The sequence below is a fragment of the Macrobrachium rosenbergii genome, chromosome 10 (assembly GCF_040412425.1).
Source record: "Macrobrachium rosenbergii isolate ZJJX-2024 chromosome 10, ASM4041242v1, whole genome shotgun sequence".
NCBI lineage: Eukaryota > Metazoa > Arthropoda > Malacostraca > Decapoda > Palaemonidae > Macrobrachium > Macrobrachium rosenbergii.
In genome coordinates, this window is record NC_089750.1 from 3,164,511 (window position 1) to 3,179,436 (window position 14,926).

The following is a 14,926-nucleotide window of genomic DNA, read 5'->3' on the forward strand; positions in this document are numbered from 1 at the left end:
ATTGAAAAGTTTGAAAGTTTTTTCATAGTTTCTACAGAGCTGTTTTCTTTTAAGAAGTGTTAACCTCTCACATGGCTGCAGCTTCTTGGTTATATTATCCTTAACCTTTCTATGATCTGTAACTCACGATTGCTTGTAGATCGACCTGTGGTTAGTATACAAGTTAACGTAAAATGTGAATGTCTTGGATGCGTCAATGTAGGTTTTTGGGTTCGAAAGTTAGGTATTGTCTCTTAATCAGGGTTATTCAATCTTTTAGGGTTGTGGAAATTCTCTCCACCCTTTTTGAATGAAAAGCACGACCCCATTCCAACTTTTTTCTGTTCCAGAGTGAAAGAAAAAGATAGTTTAATAGAACAGCACGTATCTGAAGTTAAAAACCTAAATAAAGAGATATCAAGATTAAAAGAAGATTTGGAGGGCCAGAAGACCAAGAACAATGTGAGTACAGAGCTGCAATCCTTCCAGTGATCATTGTTGCTTCTCTCCCCACCTTTGTGTAGACGTTGATTTGCTTGTATTTTTAACAGATGCTGCATTGTGCATGATTTAATTTTTCCATTTTGTTTCTTTCTAGATTTTTATTCTTGTATTGTTGGGCGAATTTTAAAAGTGAAGTTTTTATGATTTTGGAAATTCTTAAGTGTAGAGAGTACAGTATATTTATTTCATTATGAAAGTATCTTAGTGTTTTACTACATACTTGGCACTGTAATCCATAATTTTTTTTTATTTGAATTACCGTAGAAATAGATCATTTCATTTCGTCTTTGCCCTCAAGTTAAACAATTCAGAGGTGATTAAGGTAAATTTAACTGAAAATTAGATTAGTGGAAGAGTCATGGATTTGAAAACTTATCTCATAGCAACCTGTACAACGTAACATATGGTAATGTATTCTTTTTGTAGTCAAATACAGTATTTAAAAAGTTTTCTAACCTTCATCTTTGTAAAGCCATCATTAAAAAGTATAGTTTTGTGTAATTTAAAAAGATGCTCTTGGCATGCTGCACAAAACCATTAGTATATATATCACAGTAGGTAATGGTAAGAGGGAATCCACTGATTTCCAGTTGGGTAAAAGAGTGATTGCCATTGTATTGAGCTGAACACCCATTTTGTACTCCTATTCCTATTCTATCCTCTGTGTATCTGGTGGTATTTGTTGAGAATGTTGCTTGAGTCTATGCCCTGTTGCAGTGAAAAGAGGCCCTTTACAGTATTTTACATTTGGAGTGTTTAATAGTAAAGGTGGTAGGACCCAGACAATTAAGTAAGGGGCATTGTATGTTAGTACTGTAAGCCATAGGATCTGTGACTATCCGAATTGTAATTCTTAAGCTTTTGTGATTTGTCACGTATCGCACGTAGTTTCCGAACGTTATGTGGGTGAAATTGGTTTTCTACAGTACTGCTGGTGAGTTAAGTAAGGGAATTTTATTTGTGAAGATTGCTGATTCCTTAAATAAATCCCTTCACCTCCCTGACTCCTCCTCTCTTAATGTGGCTCTTCCTGCTTGTCAATCTTAATTTGAGGAATCCTCCATGAAGACATGGGCTGGTAAGCATGTTTTGAACTCTTGAAAAATTTTTCTCCAAGGACACTTTGACAAAATGTAACTGGAATGAATTTCACGCTACCCACACACACACACACACACACACACAAGCTTTTATGAATTTCAGCCTTGAACTCTTTCAGCCATGCTGTTCGTCACACTGTGATTCATAAGTTAACCTTAACTTGATGACTTAACATGAGCTTGATTTTGATTTTGGTTTTTTATTTCTGTTTTGAATAACTAAGCATTTCATAATTGTTTTATTTTGAAGAACAGTAGAATGCTAGATTCCCCCAAGTCTAACATTGTGTGTCCCTTGTAGGAGTTACGGGAAAAGAACCACAAAGTCCTGGAGGCCTTAACGAGCACAGAGGAAAAACTGGTGGCTAGACTCAGGCAGGTGGATGTAAGTGCTAAAGATGACAGTATTGACTGTAAGGAAGTTTGTCAGGTGTTTACGTTCTGTTGGCTTACATGCAAGCTTTTCAGGTTCGCAATTGAAACAACTCTCGGGGTATACGCTTTAGTTCAATACAGTATAGTCACTAGAATATTTAAATTTGGTGATCCATCTTGACAAACGGTACAGAATGACTTGCTTGCTGATGGAGATATCTAAACAGGTTTTTCCTCTCATTGATTCTTGGTAGATGGTATAATTACTTAAGTCCATTCCTAAACACTTCTTTATACCTAAAGAGAACATCCTAATTGGAGAATGAAGAATCAGGATTACTGCAAAGGCTGATTGACATTTGCTGTTAAATGGAGTGTTGCCTCATGTGTGTCCAAATTTTTTAATCCAGTTCATTCCAAATAGTGTGTAAATACAAGAATACTCAGAGACTTAAGTTTTCTTCTTAGTTCATTTGAATTTCATGGTGGATCAGTGCAGATCTTGAGCTGCTGAAATGGCTTGTTTGCTTAGTTGGTGTACTTGCGCATTCTTATATTCTTTTAGTGTTAATTTATTAGAAATAAACTTGTTCTAGTCATGTTTTTAAGTTACATCATTTTTAATGAATTAGTCGCACTGTTGAAGTTATGTCCTCGGTCCTTAATGACTAGTCATTGGGTTTAAGGGGGATTCTAATTTTTGGGTATTAGATTTTTAATTTTTCATGTTTTCATACTAGGCCTTCGTTATATTCTGGGCCCTGCCATGCTGTTTCTTCCGTTTCACTGGCGGTGTTTCCCTTCTCATCACATAACTAAACCATCTAAGTCTTAAAGGTCATAGTTAGGTCTCCAGCCTCTGAATATCTCACTTGTACCACTTTATCATTTGTAGTACGATCAATCTTCCAGCACATTCCTGCCTGTTACCAGCATTTTGCAGCTATGCTATTGCAGATTTTTTTTTTTTTCCAGTTGCTCATGTTTTAGATGTATACAAAGCATATTTTTTACTAGGTCATACATTTTGGCAGTTTTTTTTATACTGGAATACGTTTATTTATCATTGTCTAATAACTTCTCTCCAATTTGCCATATTTATCATTGTCTAATAACTTCTCTCCAATTTGCCAAATCTTATTTTGTAATGGGCTATGGATTCTGTCCTATCCAAAATTGCAGCCATTATTCTGTAAATTTTTTTTAGTGTATTTGCAAGATATTTTGGCCAGATTTGTCATTTCATAGGTGTTTAGAATTCTTTTGAATGCTACAATTTGATAGCGAGCAAGTTTTAATTAGTATGCTGAGAAGACGAGTTTCTCATAGGTTGTATGAAGTTCTGGATTTCTGATATGCTTCCTCCATGCTAAGAAAGCTTTTGTAACTTTTTATGCATCTCCCATTTTATTCATAGGATGTTTTAATTCTTAAACATGTTAGTTTTCAGCCCATTGGTGGATATTTTGATGCGAGAGGATTAATTTATGGACTTCAAGAACCTAGATGTGTCTTTTAAGCTCCTCCATATCAGAGAGCAACATACCCTTTGTATATTTCTGCAAATATACAGTGTACAGTATTTTCTGACTATATCCAATTTTTACTTGTTTTATGAGTATGTATAACTTGGTATGAATTAAGCTCACCCTATAGAGCTGTGTGAATGATGTTTGTAGAGTCACACTAAGCTTTCTAAATCCATGTAGCAGATATTAGGTGCCACCTTGATGTAAGATGTGTGAAGGAATTTATATGTGAATTTTTAGGATCTAGTCTTTCTACTTGATATGCTTCAAACCAGAAACTCACTGCTATCTCTGGACACTACATCTATTCCAGATACACACATTGTTTGTTACTTAGGGGGGAAAGGGCAAAACTTTTTCCCTAAAAGAAGCTAGATTTTTGTATTCATTAGTTTATAATATACTGCCTTTAAATTATGTTGTACTTAAGTCAGAAAGAACTGTAGGAAAATTGAGATGAGTAATTTAAGGTATGTGAAGAACATACAGCTAATTTTATTGACTTTATTTTGCAGTGTATTTGGTATTAGGTTTTAAACAGTATCTGTGATATTCAAAAGGGTTATGCACTTAGTATTTCAATAGATGAATGAAATGGGAGAGAATAGGATTGACACTGATGAAAATTGAACTGCTCTACATACCCACTTGGTGGGTCATGTGCATCAAAGAACTGTAATTCACTTGCAGTTTTCCTAATTGAAAATTTAAATAACTATGTACTTGGAAAGCAAATTACTGTCTTTGGAAATTCGTAGCAAGTTGCCAGAACAGTGGGGATGATGTTGCTTTTTGTTTGTAAACAAAAAATGGATCAGAATTGTTTTGCTGTATGTACACAAACTTACATATTGAGAAGAGGTGTGGTCTAGTCAACATTTACTCATAATTTTCATTCTTTTTGAGAAGTTTAGTACAATACTTCATAACATATGTGCTCCACTTTGTTTGACCAGACTTCACATATAGTTTGAGTAGAAGAGTCCGTGAAAAATGGATTGAAGATGGAAAGAGTTGTTATTGAAGAACTTGAAAGATTTGAGGTGCACATCATCTGTTGGGTGGGATCATGAAAAAATCTTGGTAAATATAAGTAGGGAATAGTGAAAGGGTGGTGTGGCAAAATCCCTGACATTTAATATACAACTACTAAAACAAGTAAGATGTGGCTGAACTTATCAAATTGTTCTGACAATATACTACCAACCCTTGCTGATCTGTTGTCCTTTTTGCTTTTCCTTCAAGTTCCACTGTCAGGAATGGATACGGATCCTGCCCCTTGGTACTAACTTTCCAAGGACACCAGGTGATCGATCAGGGTTTGCCATTTTTCTATGGTTGGTGAGGGTTGGACAAGAACAGGTCAGATATTTTCAGGAACTTGGATACACACTCTTGTGCAGGGCAGGCTGTCACCCTCACTGTGTCTCTTTATCATGCTTAGGCATCTGCCTCCTCCTGTAGCACATCTTGTATCTCCTGTTATAGGACTCTCTCCTTGGAAGAGTCGCTCCAGTAGGAAGGGAACTCAAATGGTGGTGTTGCTGTTAAAAGTGACTTCTGCTTGAAGGGAAAAACATATCCCTTCCTGGGTGTTTGGATGGTCCATTCCTCTGTTCCTAACTTCTGCCACTAGCCACATGCTCCCTAGACAGCCCCCCACCTTGGTCTGATGTGGGGATGGGGAGACATCCCACACTCATCTAGTGCTCCCTCTCTTTCCAATCTTGTTACGCTTCCCGAGACAGATGGGTAGGGAAGTACGGAAGGACTGCCTTCCTTCCTCCCCTGATTTTCCCAGGATGGCTGGAGGTCCTTGCTGTTGAAAACGGGTCTGAAATGGTTGTCTTGGCGGCCTCGTAGGTCTACTTTGACCCACCGCACTGAAGGAGTGCCCTCTTGAAGCTGCCTTGAGTGAGGTGGACGACAGTCCATCTGGCGTCTTCCCTCATGTCGGTTATAGTCTGGTTTATCTGTTTGGAGGGAAGTACACAGATTCATCCATAAAGGGGCTGTGCCTTAGGTTAAGCCAACTATCTGTTGAGATGTGTCTGTGCGCCAATGACAGGATGGACTCGCTCCTTTTTAGTAGGGTATTAGCCCACAGATTGGCCACTTGTTTTGCTACATAAGACGAGCTTTTCCCACTGGTGTCATATACTCCTTAATAACGTGCTACTTTTCAGGTGGTACGGACACTTTCATCTCCATCATCATTGTGCTACTTTTCAGGTGCTACAGACTCTCTCATCTCCATCATCATCGTGATACTTTTCAGGTGGTACGGACACTCGTTCCAGCATCATCGTGGTACTTTTCAGATGGTACAGACACTCATCTCCATCATCATTGTGCTACTTTTCAGGTGGTATGGACTCTCTCATCTCCATCATCGTGCTACTTTTCAGGTGGTACGGACACACTCATCTCCATCATCATCGTGCTACTTTTCATGTGGTACGGACTCTCTCATCTCCGTCATCATTGTGCTACTTTTCAGGTGGTACGGACTCTCTCATCTCCGTCGTCATTGTGCTACTTTTCAGGAGGTATGGACTCTCTCATCTCTGTCATCATTGTGCTACTTTTCATGTGGTACGGACTCTCATCTCCGTCATCATTGTGCTACTTTTCAGGTGGTACGGACTCTCTCATCTCCGTCATCATTGTGCTACTTTCCATGTGGTACGGACTCTCTCATCTCCGTCATCATTGTGCTACTTTTCAGGTGGTACGGACTCTCTCGTCTCCATCATCATTGCCCCTTGGCATTTGTTGAGCCAGGAGCTGGTCTCAAAGCTCTTCCTTGGGCGAGTCGGTAGAGTTGTGGCCTTGGACTTGTTAGGCCCGAGTTCGACTCTCCGGCCAGCTAATGAAGAGTTAGAGGAATTTATTGCTAGTGATAGAAATTCATTTCTCACTATAATGTGGTTCGGATTTCACAATAAGCGTAGGTCACATTGCTAAGTAACCAATTGGTTCTTAGCCACGTAAATAAGTCTAATCCTTCGGGCCAGCCCTAGGAGAGCTGTTAATCACCTCAGTGGTCTGGTAAAACTAAGGTATACTTAACTTAGTTGGCCCTCAACCATATTGAAAAATACAAAAATCTTTTTCAATTTGCTATATTAGAATGAATCAGCAATCTGAAAACCTTCAAAGAACATAGACACATAGTGTTATGAAATGACTTGGTGATTCTTGGGGATATAGTACATTTAGTATTAAAAGGAACACTGTTGCTGGTTTTCAAGGTTGTTGCGTTAGGGAGTAGCCTTAGTTTTAAATGTGTACATGTGTAGCTTTTTTTCTTCTTCTTCAAGAGCACTCACTCTTTTTGAGCCTTGAAAACTTGATGGTAGCGGTTATATGTTCTGTGTGATCCGTTTTCTCATTTTTGTTGCAAGTCTTAGTAATAAAGATGGATTGACAACAACAGGAAAGATGATAGTATGAAGTTTGTAGAATGTGACTGGAGCAATGGTACAAGAATCACAGTAAATGTTTGTGGTCGTTAGCTGATTCAAAATTTTTGGAATGGAGTGGATGGTTAGTGGATACCTGAAGTGGCTAAGAGAAAATGATTTAACTAGTTAGAATACACTGGTGTTGTGTCATAAGGAAAATAAACTAGCTCAGAGTGGTTATAGATTCTTGTAGTGGTGAACTGAGGATGAAAGTCATTTGAATAAGAAAGTGTTCATCGGAAAACTTGTTAGTTGGCAATATGCACTTTATACCATCTAATGACATCATTGCATCTCACATGGTACACTGTAGGCATTACCAGTGGTTGTTTGCAGCGTCCCTTTATCCCCTAGCTGCACCCACTTTTTAGCCTTTTACTTTACCTCTGTCCCCACTTTCTTTCCGCCATTGTGTTGTTCAGCCACACCAACTCCCTCTCTTCATTGTGCACTGAATGGCTTAGTGTTCCAGCATTTGGTGTTATAGCCAAATTTTTGTAAACCGTTGTACAATTTGAATTTTATATAACATTGAAAGGTGCTTGAAATTGGAGGAACTTAAAAACTTTGATATGTTTAATGTTTTCATTATGTGGGATCTTTTATGTTGAAAACCTTGGCAATTTTAAATTGCTAGTATAGTAGTGTTTGAGCAGGAATAAAGTTTTTCCTTAAATCCCCTCATTGTTGAAATTACTTATTGTGTTAGGTAATCAAACAAAGTAGTTGCTGTATATTTGAAAGAAGGATACGCTCTTATCTTTGAGTCCATTATACTCTATCACGTGTCATAGTGTTTTCATTACGACACAGTACCCGGCTACAAGACCAGGCTAGAAAAATATTTCTTTGATACTAGTCTAGTCACCATGGGAGCACTGGCACACCATGGGGGGTAACTCCTTTGAGGATGAGACAGCGACTACCAAAAATAGATTTTTCCCACGTCAAAACCTGTTTTTTTAAACATCATTACAGATTTTATTCAAGGGTCCGAGAATTTCCATTATTCCACATCAGCATGCATTCATTCAAAAGTAGCATTGAGAGTTTATAAACTGATGAAATTTCTCAAGTGTTGAATGTTAACTCATCTAATGGATGAAAGTAGAAAAGAGTAATCTCAGTCTGAATTCTGGAGGGTAAAAGCACTCAATTGTTTGTGTTGTATTAGCTGATTATTTTTCATTGTCATATGTCATTTTTGGAGAAGTTCCCCACCATTTTCTTTGAATAGGTAATTGTTAGGAAACTGCAGTTTGGTTCATTTTGTTCTAAGTTTTCAATAACTTTTTCACATAGATAGATAGAAGCATTATTTCGGACCATCGATCTCTACAATTTCACTGCAGTAGATTATTTTAATGTTTAGAAAAAGATGGTGCAAGGTCCCGTAGGGGGATAGTGCAGTCAGTTTGCCTCGTACAGAGCACTGTAGGCATTACTTACGGTTCTTTGCAGCGTGCCTGTGGACCCTAGCTGCAACCCCTTTCATTCCTTTTACTGTATCTCCTTTCATATTCTCTTTCTTCTGTCTAACTTTCCAACCTCTCCTAACAAGTGATTCATAATGCAGCTGCGAGATTTTCCTCCTGTTACACCTTTCAAACCTTCTACTGTACTGTCAGTTTCCGTCTCAGCGCTGAATGACCTCATAGGTCCCAGTGCTTGGCCTTTGGCCTAAATTCAGTATATTCTCCTCCTATTACGCCTTTCAAACCTTTTACTGTCAGTTTCCGTCTCATTGCTGAATGACCTCATAGGTCCCAGTGCTTGGCCTTTGGCCTAAATTCTATATATTCAATTCAGTTCAGTTCATAATCTCTTTCGCCCGTCTGACTTTCCACCCTCACCTAACATTTGCCTCAACATTATTTTCAGCACCGAATGACTGATAGGTGCCAGCGTTCGGCCTTTGGCCTGAATTTTATACTCCAATTCCGATAATGCAAGGCACCTGTTGGGAGATTGATTTCTGAAAATGTCAGGAATGTACACCACTTACTGTAGTGCAACATCCATTTATGAAAAATGCTCAGTTGAGATTTTATTCTTCTCTTTCTGTTGATGGAAAAGACAGTTTAAAAGCAACGTTGAACGTGACTTTGTGGACCCTGAGAGTTGTTTTGATTAAAACTTGTGGATGCAGAGAGACTGGGTCTTTACATATTTTTGGTGTATAGTATTGAATTGTAAATTTTCTTATACTTTTTGTACATTTTTGCACATTGGTATGTTGCATATGTGTAAGATCTGAATTCAGTATAATCGTGCAAATAATTTTTTTTAACTTGCGGTTTGCAAAATTAGTGACGAGTATCAAATCATTGTTTTAATATAAACTGCTTTAGTTCTGTTATAATTAGACAGTTGTGTGAAGACATTTTGTATATTCAAACCTATTCAAGTATAGAAATAGGGAATACAGTACTTAAAATTTATACAGAAATTTTCTTGGTAATAAATTTGAAGTAATGTGGCTTTACAGGATGATGATGAAGGAAACTTTCGGTTGCTTAAACTCCTGAAATGTAAATATCCATGATTCTACCTCTTCAGTGTTGGAGATCAATTAACTTGCTTTTTATGCAAGTTTTGACTCTGTGGAAATTTTGTGAATTTTGTTATTGCTTCTTAATGACATAGGTTTTTTGATAGCTATCATTAAGGCTCAAAGTAAACTTATTCAAGTTCTTGCAGAGTTCCTTCTGAAGAGTTCAAGGGTTATTGTACTTAATCCCTGACTAATTAGTAATTTAATGTCCTGGCAAAGATGAATTTAGATTGAATTTGTTCGAGAATCAGTCGTGTAATTCCTTGGTTGTAATTCCATTACATACTGCAAAGGTCCTCTTGCAAAATAAAATGTTACTTAGACCGATGAATACATTTGCCTAAATTATATAAATGTTTAAAATTTGTTCACCTTTTTATTTTATAGTATTGTATTGAACATTTGAAAAAAAATCCAGTGTATTGTTCAGCATATGACCTTTACCATAAACATGTAAAAGTAATGTAATACAGAAATATTAACAGCAAGGGTTTCCCATTTCCCAATTTTTTTCGGTTGATTTGAGCCTTTCCATTAGCCGTACGCTGTACCTATAATAATGTTTACTGGGAAATGTTTGCTAATGTTTTTTCCTTTTCTTTTCCCCTCCCTTTCCTCTTCCCCAAATCAGGATATTTCTGGCGTTATCGAGCAGGAGAGAGCCAAGGTTCGTGCCGTCCTAAGAAGAATCTCTCCTGATGTTCATGTAGATGATGCTTTGGTGAGTACAAAGATTCAGTTTCAGCATTCCATATTTTGCAGTTTGAATGAACCTCTTTTATTGATTCTGTTCGCAGAGATAAGGTAGGACGAGTTTAATCAGTAGCAGTAGACTGAACTTTTATGTAACTCTGGACATTACTGTTTGTAAGTTCCCAGTGTTTTAGCTCTGCATGTATGGCGTTAAGATACTTTGATTAGTTGTCAGTTTTCAGTGGCAATCAAGTTCCCTAGGTATTTTGACCTTTAAGTGTCTTTTGATAAAGGTCTGTAACAGAAGAGATTGGGCATTTGTGTGTACGAATACGTTGCATATGCTCTGTACAAGTGTCTTTTGATAAAGGTCTGTAACAGAAGAGATTGGGCATTTGTGTGTACGAATACGTTGCATATGTTCTGTACATGCGTGTGTGAAGTGTGCCTGGTAAAAGTACTGTATATATGTTCTTCATAGTGTTATACATTTGTTCATGAATGCACATACAGTGTGGTCTTTGTACATAACCCTTATGATAAACATACACTGAATAGTTCAACTTGTGTCATTGCAAATTTTTGCTTTTTTTGTGGCAGGAAAATTGTTTTACTGAAAAGATGGGCAATGGCTTGGCATAATTTAGCTGTTCAGAACCATAAGCCCCCCGAGAAAGGTTGAAACACGATTCCATGCTGAGAATGATCGCATTTTCTTCATTTTTACCATGCTGAGTGTTAGACTAGACTAGGTCATTTTGCAGTCTTTAAAAGTTGAATGAAAGTGTTAGAGGGGTGGCTGGTGAGCAAAGATGAAATATTTTAAGAAAATTTCTGTAAGTTTTCCACTTAAACTACAGATTGTGAGTAGTAGCTGAAATTGCTTGGGCCATCCTTTTTTCTACAGTTTTGTGTACCAGGGAGTGTGATCATTAAGGTCTATTGCATGCTTCATGGTTTGATAATGTGGTCACATTATCAAGCAGAAAATTGATTAATTACAATTTACTCTATAGTGCTTGGTTTTTTTTTTTCCCCCGTTATTAAAAATTGCTGCTTCCTGTGCGCTTGAACAACTGAAAAATTATCAGAGTTTTTTATGGATAATGTTCTACTTAACAAGATGGAATCATTTCACTGCTTAACTCTATAATAAAATCGTTGTATGAACATCATTTATTAGTGGAAAGTTATTTGTAATGCCACTGGATGGCAGCCTAGTGACATTTTGTTGCCAAAGAGAAAAAACTTATGAATTTATCCTGTTAAATATGCATTTTAGTCCAGTGCCAGGCCATTAGACCAAACTTCTATAAATCAGTCTTAACTGCATGGGTAGTGTCTCTGACTGCTTTGCATTTTTTCCCATTTCTTGTACGGTTATTGCTCTTGAGCTCTTCCCACCAAGTATTCGGACTTACAAACAAATCTCAGGTTTAGCTATGTGAATGTCAAGAATGTAGCTTGGTTTTAGTGTTGAACTGCTGTAACAATAATTAGAATTGTGGGGACCATAGGAGTTTGGGAGAACAGAACCTGATAAAGTGTGAGTTGAGCAGTATAAGGATAAGCAATAAAACTGTATTCAAGGACTGAAAGTTCCACGAAATGGATGTGGAAAATAAGACTTGAAGGGTTAAAGGTCAAATTTTGAATCTTGTCAGTTCAGTGGATTGGAATACGCACTCACCTGAAAGATAGCTGAGACACCGTGCTTGATTCGGGAATGTTTAGGTACTATAGTCATTGCATGCAGTTATGTTAAGTGAACTAAAATTGAACTGATGATGTTGAGAAGGCAGCCTTGAGAAAGAATTCCAAATTCATGGGATGGTTAATGAAATCGTAAAGATTTAGTATTTGCAACAAAGAGAGAAATATGAAACAAAACCAGCTCGATTCTTTAAAACTTGAGTTTGTCATTTAAGACATTGTAGTTTCTCAGAAAGGCTGTCGAGTTTGCTGAGCACCCAAAGCGTTAATAGATGTGAGAAGTGGAAAAACATTTTAATAAATCTCTGAAAAGCGGAACAGAGTGGACAGAGTAATGGGTAGAAATTTACGGAGGCCTTGAATTCTACTTTTGTTAAGGGGTTTCTTTCTCATGTTCATGTAAACAAGATCAGAATTTATAAACAAAGAGCACTTTAAGACTAAATAGCAGGGGATGTTACACAGATGGATAAAAAATGTTTATATAAGATGAAGTTGCCATTGTGTGGAAATATAGGGTCATAGCTTCGAGAAGATAATTGGTAGAGGAGGGAAAGCGAAAGATAATACCACAAGAAAAGGGAAAGGAAATAAATGATATTTAATACAAAGAAAATCAGTACAATTTGATGAAAAAGTAATGCATACTGTATAGAGATTGGGGTATGACAAGAGACATGGATTAACTTGAGTTGTGCAGATAATCAATAACAGACAAGGTCTGGAGTGGGTCTTGCCTTGCAGGAGTTACGAGGGCTTCAGAAAGAAACATATGATTACAGGCTTTTAGAAATTGTCTAAATGTAATAGGGGAAATAATGTGAATTGAAGTAACAGAATGATAGCCTGAAGATTACCCTAATTGCCTACAGAAACGAAGTGAGGATACCAGTAATTTAGTAGATGAATAGTGTTGTGCATAGTTTCTAAGGGAAATATGGTTGACCTGAAAAAAGATGGCATAGTATAGGTTCCAACTTACATGCAAATTACTTGAGGACTAGCACTGAAAAGGTGGCTCTTGTAGTGTGGTAAGCAAATAAGTAGCCCCATTCGCTTTTCTTTGCCCTGTTCAGAGAAAACAAGAAAAAATTTGCATTTAGTGACTGTGGAAACCTCAACCAAGTCTGAGCAATCCAGCCCCTTTCCCCCTCCCCTCTTCAAAAGAAAAAATAGCTTCCCTTTTCCCAATGTTACTTCTCTCACACAGAATCTAATCACTTATTGTTAATCACAAGATTCATAGTTGGTAAATTTTTCAGAAAAGTCCACATACAATGTAGAGGAAACAATTGTTTTGCTATTCCCTCATTTATTCGCACTCGCTCCATCTGTACTCCTCTCATAACACATTTTTCAGTGCTGATTGGTATATGCACATAATGAAACTAATTGGTTGTGGGGCTGTCATATGTCATCAGTAGAGCAACACTTGATCTCAGCGAACAATGAGTAAAATACTTATTAATATGTATTGTAGACAGATAGCACACACAACAGAGCTAACCATTTTAAGATCATAGATGTGATGATCTGCATTTCACTGTCTTCTTATTAATCACCACGTTGACCACTTCCCAGTCTTGGTACAGTCGTTGATTGTGTTGGTTTGGGATGCAAAGTTCAAGTGGTATCCTTCACCAATGATTCAGTATTCATAGGGTTGTGACATAATGTAAGCTTGAGACTCCCTGTGGTAATGATTTAAGGATGTTAGGAGGGCAATTTGATACCAGATGATGGAATTTGAAATATGCTGCAGTACGTTGGTGATAGTTGATTTTAGTGGCTCACAGAGGTTTTGTTAGGTATACCTGAATGCAGGAAAGGCCTGAAGAACAGCGAGAGAAGAAATTGCTTCATTGTACGATAGTAAAGGTGATAGAACTGCCTAAAACTTATATCTGAATTAGATGTAATTTGGGGTTATGACAGGAAGTACGACAGAGTAAGTTGATTGGCAGAGTAAGCTGATTGGATGAAATGCTTCTATGATTGAAGCAGCTGTACACTGGATTGACTAGTTACATGCAAAAGTGGGTCTGAGGCAAGTATGTTGTATCACCATGCTGTTAGATTTTCTTTATGGATAGTGATGCAAGAATTCAGAGAAATAACAGTAGTAGTAGTAGTAGATGTGCATCACGAGTTAAGAATTGGATCATGAATGTTTTGTGGAATTATCGAGTGCAGATAACCCTTTACTGATTGGGATAGTTAGGAGAAACTAGAAGCTAGTGGAAGAGCTTGAGTACGTTTCCAAAAGAAGTCGAGAGTAGATATGAGCAAGATTTAAGGTTAGTGTGTACATGGAAACTAGGAAATTGACGGGTAAATGTTCATTTGGGTGGTGGAAGTGTGGAAGCTGTCGTCTCGTATTGGTATTTGACAGTAAATAGACTGGATGATGGCAGAAAGTGAGAGATGAATCACAGAATAGTTGGAGTTATGAAGTTAGCAGTGTATGTGGAAGTGAAGTGGATGGTGAAGGTGGGAGAAAAAAAAAAAAAAGGTACAAGTAGGTAGTGCTGAAGGGTGAGAAATAAGACGAAAAGTAATAGTGGTTACAAGGTTTGTGTTAGTGAAAGAGAGAATGTGAATGGTTTTTAGATGGTTTGGCTGTATGGAGAGAACGGAAGAACAGAAGTTTGGGAAGTGTGCAGTTTGTAAGGGATGGAGAAGGAAAGGCCTGTGAAGGGCATTATAGATGATATTTAAGAGGTGCTGGATGGGAAAAACTTTATATCCTGGAAGTGTTGAGTGCATGCACAATGGGGGTAAATTGTGCTGTTTGATGTGTTACTGTGGGCCTTGTTTAGGTGCTATAAGCAAATATTGAGGAAGTTTGCTGCACAGGGAGTTTATCCAGGAAGTAGCAGTTTATAAAATATAATCAGTGGTTTATTTTTCTGAAACACACACACTTACCCCTGTGGAAACTACAATACAGAATATTAATTCATCCATATATATATATCTATATATATATATATATATATATATATATATATA

General features: G+C 37.3%; 1 protein-coding gene across 50 annotated transcripts in view; it reads left to right on the plus strand.

The window, feature by feature from the left end:
- Window positions 1-14,926, plus strand: part of LOC136842412 (ribosome-binding protein 1-like) — a 53,772-nt gene that overhangs the window by 14,392 nt on the left and 24,454 nt on the right. For 27 of the 50 annotated variants that reach the window (XM_067109673.1, XM_067109677.1, XM_067109690.1 and 24 more), the window contains 3 exons: window positions 330-441; window positions 1,885-1,968; window positions 10,140-10,229. In XM_067109673.1, the coding sequence (XP_066965774.1) occupies window positions 330-441; window positions 1,885-1,968; window positions 10,140-10,229 (286 nt within the window). The remainder of the gene's footprint in view (window positions 1-329; window positions 442-1,884; window positions 1,969-10,139; window positions 10,230-14,926) is intronic. The other 23 variants (XM_067109678.1, XM_067109700.1, XM_067109695.1 and 20 more) reach the window with 1 other exon arrangement.